Source organism: Bombyx mandarina, chromosome 08 (genome assembly GCF_030267445.1).
Source record: "Bombyx mandarina strain Sakado chromosome 08, ASM3026744v2".
Classification (NCBI taxonomy): Eukaryota; Metazoa; Arthropoda; class Insecta; order Lepidoptera; family Bombycidae; genus Bombyx; species Bombyx mandarina.
Genome location: NC_143215.1, coordinates 11,563,276 through 11,582,136, shown reverse-complemented (window position 1 = coordinate 11,582,136; position 18,861 = coordinate 11,563,276). Strand labels below are relative to the sequence as shown.

The window sequence follows — 18,861 nt, the reverse complement described above, 5'->3', positions numbered from 1 at the left end:
TGACAAAAGCACATTTTAGTAATTCCTACAACACATGAACACTTCAGCCTTATATCCTTGCCGATAAAAACTATTTCTGGAGTTCTCATGAGGCACCAAATCGTAAACAAACGAATACGTCTGCCATTCCAATGTTATGTTTTATTGGCGTCCCTTTCATTCTCACGCTTGGCGCGCTTTTGTACAATTCGAATTTAACGTTGGCGGCATTTAAAATAAGGCGCGAGTTAATTTTGGTAGGAATCTCATGTCGAGAGATCTTAGTCCTCTTTGATATACTTTTATGCGATTGGATCAAAAATGCTTCAGAAAAAATAATCTTTATATTATTCTCACCAAACAAATGTGTAATTTATTACAAATCCACTATTTCTCTTAACAAATACTATAAAATCATTTTTAGAAGCAAATGTATGGAGCTCGTCAAATTCCACTAAAATAAACCTAATCCTATGCTATTAGAGTTCAAATTGTATTGCCTTTTTAAAAAGAGATTTCACGGATATACGTAGTACAAGAACCATTGTGACATTTGGACTGTTGGTACACCTGATGATTTTAGCCAATCAGAATTCGTGTAGATGGCGCCACCTTAGCGACGCGAGACGGCCCCAAGCTAGCTTCGACTGGGAACATTTTGTTCGAGCCCCATACATTTCTTCACATTCTCTACGTCTACAGTTTGGTTGTGTACCAGTTCAAAAATTATTTCAAAATTTTTGCCATCAGGTAAGTCCAATCAATTTTCTATTCAAAGTTGAACAATTTGTCAAGTTTATTAGTGATTCTCAAGCCTTGATTCATAGGATTTATTTTCATTCCACGTTGGAATTCGCATTCAAACATGGCTATATGCATCGCCGTACTTTCCTTGGTACGCGTGGGTAAGGAGAGTGACGCCTTATTTCAATAATTAATTTCTCGGATCTTTTCCATTGAGTGACCCTAACAGTTCTTCTACAAGTTTTAGTTTAATAATCAAAGGATTATTTGGTAATCCTGTCCTTTAAAGATATTGCGTATTTTCTACATAATTCGTGAAAACAAAATGGCTCGTTCGACCCAAGCCTAGGACAGTGAACTCGTTAATGGGGCGATAACTATTTTAGATGTTTTATGCTGTTATGGATACGAATATTTTAGTCTAATTCGTAGGTTTTCATATTGATTAAATATTATTTATGGCTACTGTTACAATCTTGGTCCTAAATGGCCTAAATACGTTTCCCGCCAAAATGACGCCCTGTTACACCGTATAAGCAGTGCGTAGACAGTCTAGAGCTTGAAGTTCGTAAAACGTGACTCTTTGAACCTGCTGCCTTGTGGGAAGCGAAGTATTTTTTACAGAGCATGGTATTTCTTCCAGGAAAAAAGTCAAAATGACGGACAAGCCGAAGCGTCCTATGTCCGCATACATGCTGTGGTTAAACAGCGCGAGGGAACAGATAAAATCTGAAAATCCTGGCTTAAGAGTAACCGAAATAGCCAAAAAAGGCGGTGAAATTTGGAAATCAATGAAAGACAAAACTGTAAGTACAATGATTGAAATAAAATGTGGTTTATTATCTAGCGCGTTACAATAGAGATTCATAATTGAAATTACTTTAGGAATGGGAACAGAAAGCTGCCAAGGCCAAGGAGCAATATGCAAAAGACCTAGAATCTTACAATGCCAATGGCGGTGGTGGCGAAGGGGGCGAAAAGAAGGCTCAAAAACGAGGGAAAAAGGGCAAGAAAACTGCAGCTGCTGTGAGTAAACAAATTCTTCAATATTAAAAGCATTTGTTGGATCTTTAAACAACAATTATTTTATTGCAGAAATCCAAGAAAAAGAAGGAGGAGTCTGAGGAAGAGGAGGGTGAGGAGGAGGAAGAAGAAAGTGAATGATCTCCCAAACCTTAAGACATTACTGTTCATATTGAATAATTTACTTGGACTTAATTTATTACAAAGTAAAACGGGACTGGCTTTCCAAAGTCTGTATGTAATGCATTTGACATTGATTTTGATTAACATTTAATGAGAGTTGGAATCATCTTTAACTGCAACTGGTATTTTGTTTATAAAATGCAATTAAATAATTCATTTCTTGATTCAATATTCCTTTAATTTTCTTAATATTGTAGTGTTAGTTATGATAGATATAAAATAAGATGCAGAGTTTGGAAAGTTTTGCCGCACACTAGGGTCTAGGTTTCTAAGCCTCAAAAAAATAATGTGTAAGTGTTAGCATGTATTTCACCAGGGAATTGTACAGTTAGCCCTCCCTCGTTAAGTTCGCTGTGACTTTGTGGATGCTTATTTTGAGATATACTTTTGACTGGTTTTATCAAAACTTCTATGTCTGCACCAATATCTAATTAAAGCTGTGCTTTTTATGAATTATTTTATATCGATTCAGTTTTATTTTAATGCTGAACTATTGGACATAAGTTTTGGTGTAACTATCAATATGTAAAATTAGAGACTTATTATAATGTCTACTCCTTGGAAGGATATTGCACCCGCTTGTTCAAACCTACCTCTTCATTGTAAATTCATTGCTAATAATGGTACCAAACAATAAGCTTAAGCATTTGTCGAGGTTACCTCGTGGCTTTATTTAGGACTTATGCATATTATAAAACTATACCACATAAGTGTCATTTTAATCTTGAGACTCGCCTTTCAGGTGAATTCTAGCATAGATTTGTGGCATTACCATAAAAATAATCTTAAGAAATTCATGTGTATGTTGTATTTTAGTTAGTTATAGGTAGGTTGTCGATGTGATTTGTCTCTCAAATTTTACATTTGTGTTATATTGTAAATGAGAATTAGCATTCCTCATGTCAATACGGATTTTACATGTTCAATAAAGTAATTTCTTATAATTAGTGTTTTAATTTCAGTTCATACATAGGTTAGTAACTGAGCAACCTGGCAGATTGGATTTGCAGTTTCAGTAATAGGTCATTGGTCATATATAGACAAACACGACTAATTTTCGTAGCAGGTTAAATATTTTCGACCCAAGTTTAAAGAACTATTATTGTACTTTAGGGATGGAACTGAACATAGACTTTTCTAGAAGTCTTAAGGGTATAAAATGTAGGTGGGTACCTACATTAATTACTAAAATCTAGTTCGTGATTGATCCCATCTTAGAATACTCATACTATTGAGAATTAATATTATGACTAGTCAAACTGACCATGTAAGACTGCATCCATTAGATAGGTACCTAGCTCTGTATTTCAATTTGATACCTAATATTTGATCTGATGCAGTACTTGTCTCAATATTTTTGGTCTGGGCTTGTACCTATATCAGAAACCTAATGAGTATGCAATTCCTTGATCATCAATTTTTAAGGTTGGATTAACATGAAACTAATTTCTTGATATGTTTTAGTTTTATAATCTAGGTACCAAGATGTTCTGTTATTAATTATTATCTTATTAAAATACGAAAGATTAACAAGAAAAAAACCTCAAGATGGAAGCATGTAATGGTTTCGAAATCACTACCTACTACAGATTAGTATAATAGTTACGTTTTTAAGGGATTTTATGACCTGGCAACTGAGACCTTTAAGTATTATTTTAATTTTTATGAAAAATGATATGGCGTGAAATGATATGAAGATGATTAATTTGAGACATTAAGCAACTGGGTTGAAATTAAATGAAATGAAATGGCATGAAATATAATCTTAGTAAGATCTTATCTTAATAAATGGTGGTCATTTACTAAGATTTTTTCAGTGGACTTTTTGGAGGATACCGAGAAGTTACGTCCAGCGGCTTTGTTTCATTTTCCTACATTTGTGCATTTTCACAGATATTAAACAGTTAATAAACCACCATTATTACACATTTAAACCCGAAGAAACACTAAATAGACAAAATGAAACAAATCACACAACTTCACTCCTCGCGTTGCCGCCAGAAAATCTAATTACTACGTCTCAATACTGGGATACAGATTACATCCAATTGTCAATACTTAGTACATTCAAAAAACATTCTCGAACCCGAAAAATTTGATCAATTATTATTACCCTTACATGAACGGAAGACTGTGTTGATTTATTCAGCTTAGAATGGTATTTTTAGTATGTTCTAATTCTGAAAGATGGCAGTTGGCTAAGACCGATAAAAATTGCCTAAAATTTTGCGACCAAAACTATATAGTTTTCCTATAATATCATTAAAATTTTAAGACCAAAACTAGAGACTCTTTTTAATATCTATAGTCGAATGGATTTTAGAAAAATGAGACACTTGCACTATAGGTACTTTAATGCCAAGTGGCTTGAAGACCATGAAACCCTAATTATATATTGCTTGAAAGGATCCTAGTGCAAACTGCTTATTTTGTTTCGTGGATGTTACCAAAGCTTACTAAAATTAACGCATATTTTCAAAGCAAGTCTACAGTTTTAATTAACATGCGCGTCAAAATGCAGAATCATCACGTCACCATCACGTATCGCAGATGAAAGCCTAAAAAGAATCGCCGGTTTTCTTTATTTTTGCATTTATGTTAGGAATGCTAACTCGGCCACATCCAAACGTTGACTGTACCAATTTTTCTAATGAAATACGTACTCAACAAATGTTCACGATTGACTTCCACGGTGAAGGAATAACATCGTGCAATAAAAATCAAACCCGCAAAATTATAATTTGCGTAATTACTGCTGGTAGGACCTCTTGTGAGTCCGCACGGGTAGGTACCACCGCCCCGCCTATTTCTGCCGTGAAGCAGTAATGCGTTTCGGTTTGAAGGGTGGGGCAGCCGCTGTGACTATACTGAGACCTTAGAACTATATCTCAAGGTGTGTGGCGCATTTACGTTATAGATGTCTATGGGTTCCAGTAACCACTTAACATCAGGTGGGCTGTGAGCTCGTCCACACATCTAAGCAATAAAAAAAAAACAGTAATCATTTTTCTTTAAAATCTATTGGTGGAAACTTATTCAAGCTACGTATAGATTAGAAACATGGCAAACTCTGTAGTGATTTCAATCTCACCTATAAGATAAGGGAAGACAGTTACTTTCTTGCATTGAACGACTAAGATTAAATGTTTGTTCAACTGGCGAGCCAACGTATTGGCCGAGTGACAAAAGGAAGGTACCAGACTTGTTAGATTTTTGTATCACAAAAGGCATCAATAATGCATGTATAGAGTCTACATCCAGTTTTGATCTCTCATCTGATCACTCCCCAGTCATAATAACGCTCAGTCGAAATATAGCCAGGAAAATGAAAACATGTAGACTGCATTCTTGCAGGACCAATTGGGATTACTTTCGTGTATTGGTATCTGGCTCTTTGAACATCAATCTACCTCTAAAAACAGAGGATGACATTGCGGATGGTGTTGAACATTTTAACTTTGTTGTACAACATTCTGCTTGGCAGGCGACACCCGCCCCACCAATTGTAAAACCATCGCAATGTTCTCTTTCAATCAAAAAGTTGTTATCAGAAAAAAGGCGATTAAGAAAACGATGGCAAACTACGAGGCTTCCTGACGACAAAAAAATATTTAATTACAGTATTACAAAATTGAAAATACATTTGGCTCGTGAGAGAAACGAAAAAACAAATACATATATGCAAGAGCTGGATGCCACATCGAAAACAGACTATTCGCTATGGAAGGCTACCAAATACCTTAAACGTCCACCAGTACCAATTTTTTTAAAGAAATACGTACTTAACAAATGTTCACGATTGACTTCCACGGTGAAGGAATAACACCGTGTAATAAAAAGCAAACCCGCAAAATTATAATTTGCGTAATTACTGGTGGTAGGACCTCTTGTGAGTCCGCACGGGTAGGTACCACCGCGCCGCCTATTTCTGCCGTGAACCAATAATGCGTTTCGGTTTGAAGGGTGGGACAGCCGTTGTAACTATACTGAGACCTTAGAGCTTGTATCTCGAGGTGAGTGGGGCATTTACATTGTAGATGTCTATGGGCTCCAGTAACCACTTAACACCAGGTGGGCTGTGAGCTCGTCCACACATCTAGGCAAGATTGTGAGATACGTTGCAACGGGTAAGCGTGTGAGAGCCCAGGAACAGGTGGGAGCGTATGATGAACATTCGATTTTATGTTTTAAGAATACGAAGATTGGTTGGAATCCACCTGGGATTATACACATTGACAAAATGGGATTAGGTGAAGCCTAAACTCGTAAAATACCTAATACTCGGGTCTGTTCTAATAGATCCGACTCATCTCTAGGTAGAAGAAACTGAACTGATAGAGACTTTTTGGCGGGAACATGAGGAGTGAATGTTGGACGGTTAAATTTGAGGGGACTGGGTTCTGTAGGTGAGGGGCTATTTGAAAACACTCTGCTTCATGGTTAATATAATTATATTGCAAATAATTTGTACACTATTGCACCATTATAATATTTTATTTATATAAAACTCTAGATATTGCTCTAACCGTGTCTAGATGAGAAGTCATTGTCTTCACTGAAGAGAAGAAAATCATCTGTTTTAAACATTTCAATAATTCCAATATTCGAAATCTGTAACCTTACATGTGTCAAGTGTTGCCTGCCATTACTTTCATATTCAAACTCCAACACATCCCCTCAACACTTGCTCACATTTAACGCCCTGTATATAATATAATACAACATACAAAAAAAAAAAAAAAAACACTAACCTGACCTTCGTAAATTAATTACCTTTCATACATATCTACCTTCCTTCCATACATACATTAAAATCTCACAACCACTTCCATTCAATTACTTCCACTTAATCCCTCACAATTCAACCAACAACTATTAATTCAACCTTTCAAACTTAATAACAACTTTAATGTAGCTACCTTCAATCCTTTCTCACTTGTCCAACTCCTACTCGACTAAACATTCAACCATACAACCATTCAACCTTAACCTCCCCCCTTGACTCACTATAAAAAACATTAACTATAATAGTCTTTAACTCCTTCTCAACTCCCTACATAAACTCTCAAGTTTATTTGAAAACCTTTTACTCCTTCTCAATCTCTTTAACTATAATAACCTTAATCTCCTTCTCAACCTCATTAACTTTAATAACCTTAATCTCCTTCTCGACTAGTAATTCCTTCTCGACCTCTTCAACTTTAATAACCTTAATCTTCTGAACCTCTATAACTTTAATAACCTTCAACTCCTTCTCGACCTCTAATTATAATAACTTTAATCTCAACCACTCAATACTTGGTACACAAAACAGAGAACAACACTCCAACTGAGTATTGCCATTTCACTCAAATCAGTCAAACTCAACTCAACTCACAAACCATAACACGACTCTTAAACACAACCTCACAAAACTTTAGACTCAATGAACTATGAACTGATTGTGTGTTGTTGATGTGTGTGTGATTGTTGTGATTTGTTTTATTTTGTCTATTTAGTGCTTCTTCAGGCTTAAACCGTGGTTTGTTAACTGCTTACTTTCTGTGAAAGTGCACAAATGTGGGAAACAAAGCCGTTGTAGGTAATTTCTCGGCATCCTCCAAAAAGTCCACTGAAAAAATCTCAGTAAACGAGCATCATTTTACTGAGATTATATTCCATTCCATATCATCTCATTTCATTTAATTTCATCACCAGTTGATTAATGTCTCAAATTCTTCATTTCATTTCACTCCACATTATCATTTTGCATAAAAATATCCCATATCATCTCATCTCATTTCAATTCATTTTATTTCATGCCATGCCATGTTTCATATATTTCATAATATCATATGTCATAAAAAAAAATTAAGCTGTATGGTGTGATACTTTTGCCTGTCCATTTGGTAAAAATAAAACTACTACTACTACTTGAATTACCTGTGCTGTGTTGTTTTGGTTATGTTTTGACTTTATGAGATGCATTAGTTAGAATTTACAGTAATATTAAAAGCGCCTCGATAATTCGGTTCAAGTATAACGTAGATTATATCACATCATACAAGATTTATGTTGCTCGGAAAGTTCGAAATTAAAAACCCACAATCCGAAATTTCAAAATTACCTGGCAGTTGGAAATAAAAAAATGTGGTTTTAAGAAATAAATATGCCAATTGCTTAAACAATAAGTTTCATAAAATGGCTGGTGATACCACTGCTTCTCTTGGGGGATCGCAGGTGGCTTTAGTAACAGGAGGCTACGATCATACTATCAAGCTATGGCAGGCACACAGTGGTGTTTGTTTACGAACAATGCAGCATCCAGATTCGGTACTTCATATTTTAATGTTTCGGTTATTGATCTTCTATAAATTACCAAAATGACTCGATTCATTTCCAGATAACTCATTCAAATCGCTCCGTAAATTTGCATGATTATTTTAAATTTTCATAAAAAATTGATTTGGAAATTTCGCTTTGAATAATAACGAGGGCTGAAAGGCTATTTGAATTAAGCGATATTTCGATTAATACGCGACATTTATCTTTGTAATTAAAGGTCCATTTTATTTGGTATTAATTATCACCAATTCAATGTTTTTGATTGAACATCAATTAAGCTTACTGCATCCAAATAGCTGATGGAGTTCTTTTATTATGAGAATTTTAACTTTAAATGGCTCTCCTGTAAAGTTGCAAAAATGTCCAAAAAAAGAGAATTACCTAAACGATTAAAACTGGTCACGACAGTGTCAGATAATTGTGAGCTAAGATTTAATACAAGCAGACCACTTTGTACAAATATAATTCAGATTAAAATGCCAGTCATCTTTTGTGAGGTAACTTAAATTAACTTTCGTGATATTTTTACAAACTGATTATATTATGAAAATCAGCTAAAGCACCTTTTAGTTATTGCATGACGAGTTTTCCTTTCAGCAAGTGAACAGCTTAGAGATCTCACCAACATCGATGGTAGCAGCAGCTGGATTTCAGCATATACGGTTATATGATCTTAGTAGTGCCAATCCAGACCCGGTCACAACTTTTGAGGACATCTCCAAAAACGTATCTCGAGTTGGGTTTCAGGTATTATGCATAAATTAAATTAAAATTTGTTGAAAGCAATACATATAATAGCCGGCCAACTTCTTGAGCATTTGTTGACGTAGTGGGGGTAAGTTCGCGCATGGTACACTCACGTGCAAAAACAATATTTACGCTGCGTCATAATGCTATTAAATTATTAAAATCAACATATGTATTTATTTATATATAATTTATTAGAACATCAACAAAAAATATAGGTTAATAATTGTAATAATTTAATCTTGGGGTAAAATAGATATTCCTTCTATTAAGTCAAAACTAGAGCTGTTGCCAGGTCTTGGTTCAGTTAAAGCGAAGCTGGTATTTGTAATTTTTTTTTCGTTATCATAATCTTGACCATCATCATCATCACTGTTTTCATCACCCGAGTCGCCATCATCGTGATGAGTCGACATAGGGCTCATCGGTGTAGTTTACAACTTGGTCGTTCGATCTTCGTTTTTGTCTATAATTAATTATTGGTGACCTAGGTGTCACTGACAGTTAACTACAGGAAGTACGTGTCTTTAATATATGTCTCTAAATAATTGCCAGGAATAAAAAAAAATATTCCTTTTCTGAGAAAACTCATTCAGTTGAAACTGGATCTTCAATGTCCTTTAAATATTTGAGATCTCACTGGCATAGGAATTACTATAAATGTTTGAGATTATAATTATTTCTAGGGCAACAAGAACACAATTTGAGAAACACACAAATTGTATTGACATGCAGTTTTTAAACAAAAACTAATGTTAAAATCAGTTATTCATTTTCAAACAACTTTTCAAGATTGTTATCTTTTAGAAAAATAAAACTATGTATATTTATGATTGGATATTTCATTTGTGAACACATCTATTACAATACGACAAGTCATTAGTTTTTTTTGAAAAAAATTGTCAATTTGCAGAAAAATGGCACTTGGATGTACACAGGAGGTGAGGACTGCACAGCCAGGATATGGGATCCCAGGTTAAAGACGCTATGTATTATTTCAACCAGTTATTTGGTAACATTATTTGTGTTTTCTAACCTTGGATCATTTGTGTGGATAAGTCTAAGCCAAATGATGTTTGGAAGTTTCTCTGATGCTAGATGACAATGCATCACCTTATATCATTCATTATATTCGTGCTTATTATAAAATATTCACCAACTGATATTTACTGGTGGTATGAAGATATGATTCCTACTTTAAAGCTGTCAAGTCTAATGTTAATGGTTATGGAATAAAATCAAAATTTTGATCATAGAAGCTAATAACTACTTACACTAGGAGACCATGAGGTTGTCTGCTGATCTCTGAAATTAAACTTTAACTTTTATTGAGTTTAAAAACACAATTTACTGACTGGACCTAGAAAGCTTAGTATAGAAATTTTAAAGCGGCATGTTTCTCATGTAGGGCTGCACCACGTACAAGGTGTCAAAAGATATTCCAAGTTCAAGCTCCGGTGAATGCAGTAATGCTTCATCCTGATCAGTCCCAGATAATGGTTGGAGACCAGAGTGGCATTATACATATATGGGATCTGAAAACGGATCAAAATGAACAACTGGTAACTTTAGTATATATATTTTTTTACATCCACTATCAGCTGAGAAGCTATAACACAGTATGTTGTGGTGAGCTACAAAAGTGAAAGGAACACTCTAGCTCCACATCCTATTCAGTAGTGTTCCTGCATAAAAAGCTGATGCCAACATGATATCACCAATATGCTCAGAATGGATATTTTTTTTTTTTTTTTTATTGCTTAGATGGGTGGACGAGCTCACAGCCCACCTGATGTTAAGTGGTTACTGGAGCCCATAGACATCCACAACGTAAATGCGCCACCCACCTTGAGATACAAGTTCTAAGGTCTCAAGTATAGTAACGACGGCTGCCCCACCCTTCAAACCGAAACGCATTACTGCTTCACGGCAGAAATAGGCAGGGTGGTGGTACCCACCCGCGCGGACTCACAAGAGGTCCTACCACCAGTAATTACGCAAATTATAATTTTGCGGGTTTCATTTTTATTACACGATGTTATTCCTTCACCGTGGAAGTCAATGGATATATAGAAAGGCTACTGAGGGATTTACTAGAGAATGGCCAGTAGTATTTTCTGTATATTATAACATATTTCTGCTGTCTTTAATAGGTTGATTGATGGTTGGATGTATTATAAACCCACATGTGTATGGACCACCATCCTACCTTTTTTTTTTCACGAAACAATCATCAGTTTTGAGCATTTATGTTTTATTGATAAGCTCTAGTAATTGATCAATCATTGGCCAAGTGCCAACCACATAATTCAATTGAAAGAAACCATGTTTATTTCATTTACTGTTACATATAAATATTATACTATTTATCCTTATTTTTGTTAGATACCAGAAGCGGAGGCGTCGATTCAGGACATAGCTATTGATCCAGCCGGCAAGATGATGGCGGCTGTTAATAACAAGGGCAACTGCTACGTGTGGTCGTTGAGCGGACAACCACCGCACCCCGTGCCCAAAAAACACATTACTGCACATTCTAAATATGCTTTACGGTGTAAATTTAGCCCAGATTCAACGTGAGTTTGGAGATGTTACAGCATTTCAGTTAAAATCAACTTAAAGACATTAGATGTTGCATGTGTTTATTAAATGAGTTTATCTTGGCAATCATCATTATCCTGCCCTTCTCCCAGTCACCTGGGGTCAGCGCAACATGTTTTCTCTTTCCATACTCTTCTATCATAAGTAAAGCAAGGCAAGCAAGAAAGCAAGGCATCAGTAAGAAAATAAGTATAGTAATTTAGCAAATGTTTAATATCTGACTAATGTAATAATAGCATGTTGGTGACGACGTCGGGCGACTGCTCGGCCAAGATCTGGCGCACGAGCGACTGGGCGTTGCTGCGAGAGCTACGGCGCGACACGCAGCGATGGGTCTGGGACGCAGCCTTTACGCTTGATTCTCGATTTTTATTCACTGGTAATACATTTTCAATTTCCTGGCAACCCAGTCAATTTTTTCAAAGTTTAAGAAAATCATTTTATTTTGTTATTTACAGGTTCATCGGATAGTTATGCTCGATTATGGAACATTGAGCGTGGCACGCTTGAACGGGAGTACTGCGGTCATCAGAAAGCCATCACAGCACTCGCGTTTAAAGATCAACCTGTTTGAATAGATATGGTTTAAAATAATTTGGGATGATTATAAAGCTTAAATAAATAAATAATAAAGTTGTAAATAATATAATAATTGAATTAATTTTTAATTGAATAAATGATTACATAGCATTATGGGTTTTTTTCTTCATAAAAAGTGTAAATGTATGTTTTTATAAAAATAAACACTATTTTTAATTTTATTATTTTTATTACTGGTTATAATAATTGTCAAAAAATAGTGTTTAAGCACTAGCAATGCACATGGCCAACAAAGTAGCAATGCAGAAAATAAATAATAGTTTTTGAATTTTTATTTGTCTATACTAATATAATAAAGAGGACAGATTTGTTTGTTTGTTTGTATTGCATATAGGCTCCGAAACTACTGAACGGATTTGAAAAATTCTTTTACTGTTTGAAAGCTAGACTATATCCGAGTGACATAGGCTATAACTATTTTTTGAAAAAATTAGGGATCCTTACTAAAACTCCAATAACGTAACCCAAGATGTAAAAAAATTGCCTAAAATATTTTTTACATCGCGTGCCCTGCGAAAGCTATTGATGATAGAATAAAATAATATGCTACGACTTTGTAGAACACGTTATCATTTACAAAAAGTGTCGCGACAGCATAATAATATGTCCAACTATTATAGTTATGCCGCAATAAGTGTTCTTTTATTTAAAAGAATAAAACAATGTCAAATATCATTGAAATTTTTGTTAAAGACCCGAGCGGAGCCGGAGCGGGCCGCTAGTATTGTACATGTATATTGTATTGTGTTTGTAATTACTTCGAGAAAGCGATAGGTAATTGTATGTTAGTGAACTGAAGTAAAGCTACTTTTATCGTTTTCATTACATCGCTTTTTTGGGATGGAAGGATAGCTGATGACTAGAGATTCGCCCTGAAGGGTTCAGCTAGGTGATTGATTAACAATAATAATTGGAATGGACGCAAATGACATTCATTCGCAAGTGAGATAAGTGATACAAAAATCGTATTATAAATCTGAAACATTTAAGGTAATTTCACAGAAGTATCTGAGCGTTTAAACAGTATAGATGGATTGTAAAAGTAAATAAAATATGACCAAGTCCAATTCATTTTTAAAGTGTGTATTTCGTTCAACAAATACATATTTCATGGAACATTTACAAGCTCCCATGAAACATCAATATATCTATTTATAGCGTACATAATACTATGGTATATTGTATCAGATCTCCATAAATGCAAAACTAAAACTAATAATATTATAACTAGGTACTTGTACGTCAAATTGAAATACTTTTTTTAAAACATTAGGATACAATTATTTATAAGACGTCAATTTGCAGTGTAATAAAACTAAATAACTATTAAATACAAATAAGAATATTCGCATTAGGAATGTTAATAAGTACATTATTGTTCGCTAATACAGCGACGACTAGATATAATTCTTAATGTACATACTTTAATTCAATATTATTAATTATCATTTTTTTTAGTACCGATTTATAAAATACAATAATAATAATTGTCAAAGCGCGAAATTTTAAACAAGCGCGGTAGGATAGCGTACGCGCATTAATATCGCTTGACAGTTCACACGAAGTAAAATTGTTTTGTTCTCTGTAACATTTAATGAATAAACTTAATTATTTAGTAATTATGAGATTTGCTAAAAGGTGTAACAAGATATTTTATTTGAATAAAAGAATGGTTACTTAGTTCATAGTCAACACTCCGGTTCTATCAATGTATCAATTTGAAGCCGATTTTAGTGTTCAGTATGCGACCATATATTTTTATAAGAAACATAATCGGATTATTCATTAACTAATTTCTCTGGATCCAACAATTGCACCGATCACCGACTGCATTTTAATGTTTTAAAGAATATGTTACATTTTCTCTAGAGGCAGTTCTTTGACTTCGCCGATTTCTGAATATACCTCCTCGTCGCACGTGTACGTGATAACGAATTTCAGGCTGATGTTATTCATAGAAGGCGGCCTCGCGAGCAGCATGACCTGCGTCAGGGCTGGCGGCGGCAGGAACGGATTGTACGCCGGCAGTGACGTCCCCGACGGTGTCAGTAGCCGAACTTTACAACCCTGAAATTGTATCAAACAAACGCTAGTAACAAGTAGTTACTAAATACACACGCATTTATAAAATTCTAATAGGTATATATTTTTTTTAGTGAATCGTAGAAGCCAATCGCACTTTTAAAGTTTGGTTTATAATTTACAATTTAATATTTGTAAAGTATTTGAAACGTAAAGAGAATAATAAATCTGGATGAAATCTTTAATGAAGTTTTAGATAATAATCACTTGGGGTCAACGAGAAGCGTCGATATAGACCGTTTTCCTTACTTAATTAACCATTCCTTAATGGTAGTTTTCCAATTACAGAGCATAATGCGACTCAGTGACGCACAATGCCGAATTATGCTGAAGCTTAGTTAAGCATGATGCTGCATAATGCGCTCTTGTGCTGTAATTGGAAAACGGCCGTAGTTTACCGTGAGAAGTTTTTTCGTAATAAAAAGTAGCCTATGTCATTTAAAAAAATTCTGGCAAAACAATTTCGTCGTTTCAACATGAAAGAAGAAAAACAAATACAATTTTAAAATTTCACTCACTTTAGGAACTACACTTTGGAATTTATAATCTTCGATGGGTAATTTATTCTTACTTGTAGTCGATATGACTAAAACATTAACATCTTGCCTCGGTTTATCTTGGCAGAAATGTAAAACAACCGTCACACCTTCTTCCTCTTCAAACACTGTAAGCGGCTGTAATTTACTGGGTCTTACGTTTTGCAACGTAACATTTATATCAGTCAACGGTTTCACTTCGTTACTCTTATGATTTACTTCTTTCTTTTCAATAACACTAGTTTCCTTATCAATTACTGTTTCACTTTTGGCATTGTCTAATCCGAAATCCAATATATTATTTAAATTACACTCAGTATTGTTGTTCAAAACGAGAGTTGCATCAGTAACGTCTGTGCTAATATCCACCATGATGTCATCGCTGGGTGTCACATCTTTAGAAGTTGACGCAGTTACAGGTTTACATTCCTGAGGTTTCTTGGTGAAGAAATCTAAATCTAGTAATTGGCCGTTGTTTTGTAAACTCACATCATGTTTTGGTGAGGCCAATGCGTTCATTGGTACCTTTGTTGATGTTTTACTGAAAAAGTTATAAATATTATACAGTTTCATTTTTATAGAGAAACTGGGAGAATTTAATGTAATATTAATAAATGAATACCTATTAAAGTTTTCAATCCGTTTAGCATTCTCTGGTAGAGATTGTTTTAATAGTTCTTCTCCAAGGGAATCCAATTCGTTCCAACCTTCATGTTTATTAGATCTGTCTCCCAACAAGTCGACATCATCTGCTATTGTGTGAATAATATAGTTAAATTGGCAGATGGTGAAAATTTTGAGTTTGATAAAGTTATTTATATTATGGGTGGGTATAATTTGCATAATTACTAGTGGGAGGACATCTTGTGAGTCCGTGTGGGTATGTATCACCACCCTGCCTGTTTCTGCCGTGAAGCAGTCATGTCTTTCAGTTTGAAGGGTGGGGCAGCCATTGTAACTAACTATACTTGAGACCTTAGAACTTATATCTCAAGGTGTGTAGCGCATTACGTTATAGATGTCTATGGGCTCCAGTAACCACTTAATACCAGGTGGGCTGTGTTGTCCACCCATCTAAGCAATAAAAAAAAACTATATTGTAGTGTATTAGTGAGGGTACCTGTTCTCCTTTTAATTAAAGGATTGCTAAGTGCGGGTTGGATAAAGACAGACACACAATGAACTGATTTGTTACCGAGCACATGTGCATAAGTTTCTTATTAAATAATAAAACATAATATATATAATATGAAAACATCTTTGAATGTTTTCTTAATATTTAGTCAACAAATTTAGTCTTGTAATAATAATACTCTAGGTCTATAAGTATACAGATAAATGTATACTGTTGTAATGTGGCTATGTACTAACCAGTGGGCATCAATGCAACAGGCTTTAATGGTTCAGCAATATTATTAGTGCTTTCACTGCTAGCAGCGAATATATCGCCTAGTTCATCAATAACATTTGTTGGCTTTTCATCTTTCTTCGGGGCCACATTATTTCGAATGTAAGTAGTATTTGCTCCAGCAAAATCAAGTAAGCTTTCACCGCTCAACGATGCCTGTTCTGTCATTTGTTCATTTGCTTTTTTCTGAATTAAGAAAACATTGTACCTCTCGCAGACTTCATTTATCACATCACTGGCATGTAAAATATCACCTGTTATGTAAATATTTACTCGATTAAAGGTATTATCAATTAAGTAATGGTGTTGGATTCTCTGTATTTTATTTTTAATGGCAAAGATTCCTTTTGTTAAATAAAAAAAAAACGTTTTTGTAAACAAAATGCAATGAACTCAATAGTGTACCTTGGGGAGCTGTTTTTGCTTTAAATCATTGTTTCATGTTATAAAGTGATAAATTTAAGAATACTGTTTTATCCATCTGTTTCAGCATTGGAAATCTTAATCTTAATATACAAAAACAAATTCATAAAAAATACTTAAATTTCATTAGAAGCAGATTTTTTAGACTCAATTTTATATTTAAGAGGAACACCACAGGTGGATAACAATTTTTACAACATATAAATATGAATAAAAATTTATTAATATCAAGTTAATTTTATGTTTTCAAAATGGCAGCATTTTTTTATGTAAATTGAAAATTTCTTTTACTAACTAAGATATTCTGCTTGTGTGTCATTATCAGCCAGTTGCTGCAGAATGGGCCTAAGTCTAATGCAAGTTGAGTGTAGCTCGTGGATCAGTTGCTCCTCGTCCGATGAAGCATCACTGGCTGCCAGTAGCATGTCACGTAATAGCCCGGCACTATCTAGAGCCGCACTAACTTCTTGTGCGCGTCTGCTGTTTGCCTCATTCTGACGTTCCACCTGTTCCAGTAATTGTTCAGTTTCAATGTTACCCAAATTAATATTATTTTGATGCAATATTTTAATTTAGGTCATTACATAATGTTACAGACATTTAAAATGCAAAAGCACTATCTCACCATTTATTTTTGTTCAGAATTGACATCCACATTGAATAAGATTTTGACAAAATATTGGAAAATTTATCTAATTACTAGTGTTAGGTCTTCTTATATGCCTATATATGTAAGGACAACCTGCTTGCTTCTGCTTCAAAGCAATCAAAAGTTTCTGTTTGAAAATTGAGATAACACTTGCACACAATGGAGATCTCAACTTTGTAGGTTACAGTAAGTACATAACATCTAGTAATTTGTCAGTTTAACTGTTAATCTACATAATTTTTTTCTATTAAATGTAATATTCAAAAGGTAAAAATAGTTTTATTAACAGTACTTGCCTCTCTAACCATAGTTTTTATAAGTCTATTGGCATGTTGTAAATCTTCTGATTTTTTACTTTGTAATAATTTCTGTAACAGTTTAGATTTCTCTTCATCTTCAAATATAGTACTTTTTGCTCGATTATGTACTGGAGGTGTATCATCTGGCGGTAAAGGAGGAGGTGTCTCTCTTATCACACCTTGATTTTTTAACATCTCATATGCTACTTTGAATTTAAACTCCTTATGATATTCTATAGACCATGCATGGAACAACTGCAAAACCTAAGAGTAAGACTAAAATATTAATTTAATTTTATTAACATAATTTTAATTCTATCTAGTTTTCTTCTTCTTCCTATTCGTACACTCTTGACAGAGTGTTTGTGGTCATGCATCAGTCGGATCCTGCGATACCGATGCTCTCGCGATGCGACGCTATGTGGCACGATGTTTCGCAGAGTGAGAGCAATCATTTATGTTGGAGTGAGTCACAGATTTTATGAGGTCGGTCCATCGTGTTGGAGATCGTCCGCGAGATCTTTTGCCCTCGACTTTCACTTGCACCACCAGACTAGTTTACTATGACTATATTCTGGAAAAAACATTATGTTTTCCTTACCCTCGTCTTTACTTCTGGCGCTGTACGATCTGCATAATATTTCGGTGACACTAACTTTATCATTTCATTAAGAAAGCGAAATTTTCCGATTTCCGCATGGAAAGGCGTGTCGCATCGCCGCATACAGCGATCTAACATCATCAATGCAAGTAGCGCTTCACGGGCCTTCGGACTGTGGATACGTGTGGCCAGAGCTTGCGCCGCCAGTTGGGGACCTTCGGCAGAGTCTCGCATAATCGTGCAGAATGCTTCTACAGCCGCTGCATCGGGAGCCGGTAATGATTCGTGAGTAGCTTTTACTGAAATGACCAAAACAACATCTAACAGGAGTTTTTTTTTAAGAATAGAAACCTTGATTAAACTTACAAATAAGTGCTTCTAAGCTTGTTTGTGTAATATTCATCTTAAAATTTTATTTCATAAAAAAATTATAAACAATAGGTATGTACAATGCAATAAATTTTTGCTCAAATAAACGAGTTTATCTTAGCTGTTTTCTTAATTGGGAATTTTGACAAATGATTGAGTAATAGTTCGATTTTTCCAACTGGAAAGGCGCAGGTATCAGAATCACTAAGCTTGGTCAAACCATACAATCTAATTTTTGGTATTTTCTAATCTTTTTAATGAAAAATGATATGGACCGAAATGAAATGAAGTTG

General features: G+C 34.6%; 3 protein-coding genes across 5 annotated transcripts; 2 read left to right on the top strand and 1 right to left on the bottom strand.

The window, feature by feature from the left end:
- The first annotated feature begins 572 nt into the window (after positions 1-572).
- On the top strand, positions 573-2,873 carry LOC114252069 (high mobility group protein D). The gene is made up of 4 exons (XM_028186554.2): positions 573-729; positions 1,367-1,529; positions 1,609-1,749; positions 1,819-2,873. Exons 2-4 carry the CDS (start codon positions 1,380-1,382, stop codon positions 1,885-1,887), a joined length of 360 nt encoding a protein of 119 aa, XP_028042355.1. The 5' UTR covers positions 573-729; positions 1,367-1,379; the 3' UTR covers positions 1,888-2,873.
- Positions 2,874-7,811: 4,938 nt separating this feature from the next.
- Positions 7,812-12,291, top strand: Lst8 (MTOR associated protein, LST8). Of its 2 annotated transcripts, none has more exons than XM_028186560.2 (7): positions 7,812-8,241; positions 8,851-9,000; positions 9,914-9,975; positions 10,409-10,562; positions 11,386-11,576; positions 11,838-11,980; positions 12,060-12,291. In XM_028186560.2, the coding sequence occupies exons 1-7, from the start codon at positions 8,110-8,112 to the stop codon at positions 12,173-12,175; spliced, it is 948 nt and encodes a 315-aa protein (XP_028042361.1). In that variant the 5' UTR covers positions 7,812-8,109; the 3' UTR covers positions 12,176-12,291. The 2 variants fall into 2 exon arrangements, with proteins under 2 accessions (XP_028042361.1, XP_089585665.1); XM_089729539.1 differs by lacking the exon at positions 7,812-8,241 and adding an exon at positions 8,501-8,750.
- A 977-nt stretch (positions 12,292-13,268) lies between these two features.
- On the bottom strand, positions 13,269-18,730 carry Gga (ADP-ribosylation factor-binding protein Gga). Of its 2 annotated transcripts, none has more exons than XM_028186558.2 (8): positions 18,566-18,730; positions 18,200-18,498; positions 17,596-17,862; positions 16,946-17,156; positions 16,191-16,481; positions 15,442-15,571; positions 14,802-15,360; positions 13,269-14,268 (listed from the first exon to the last, which is right to left on the bottom strand). In XM_028186558.2, the coding sequence occupies exons 1-8, from the start codon at positions 18,600-18,602 to the stop codon at positions 14,056-14,058; spliced, it is 2,007 nt and encodes a 668-aa protein (XP_028042359.2). In that variant the 5' UTR covers positions 18,603-18,730; the 3' UTR covers positions 13,269-14,055. The 2 variants fall into 2 exon arrangements, with proteins under 2 accessions (XP_028042359.2, XP_028042360.2); XM_028186559.2 differs by having other exon boundaries at positions 15,442-15,568.
- Positions 18,731-18,861: the final 131 nt, after the last annotated feature.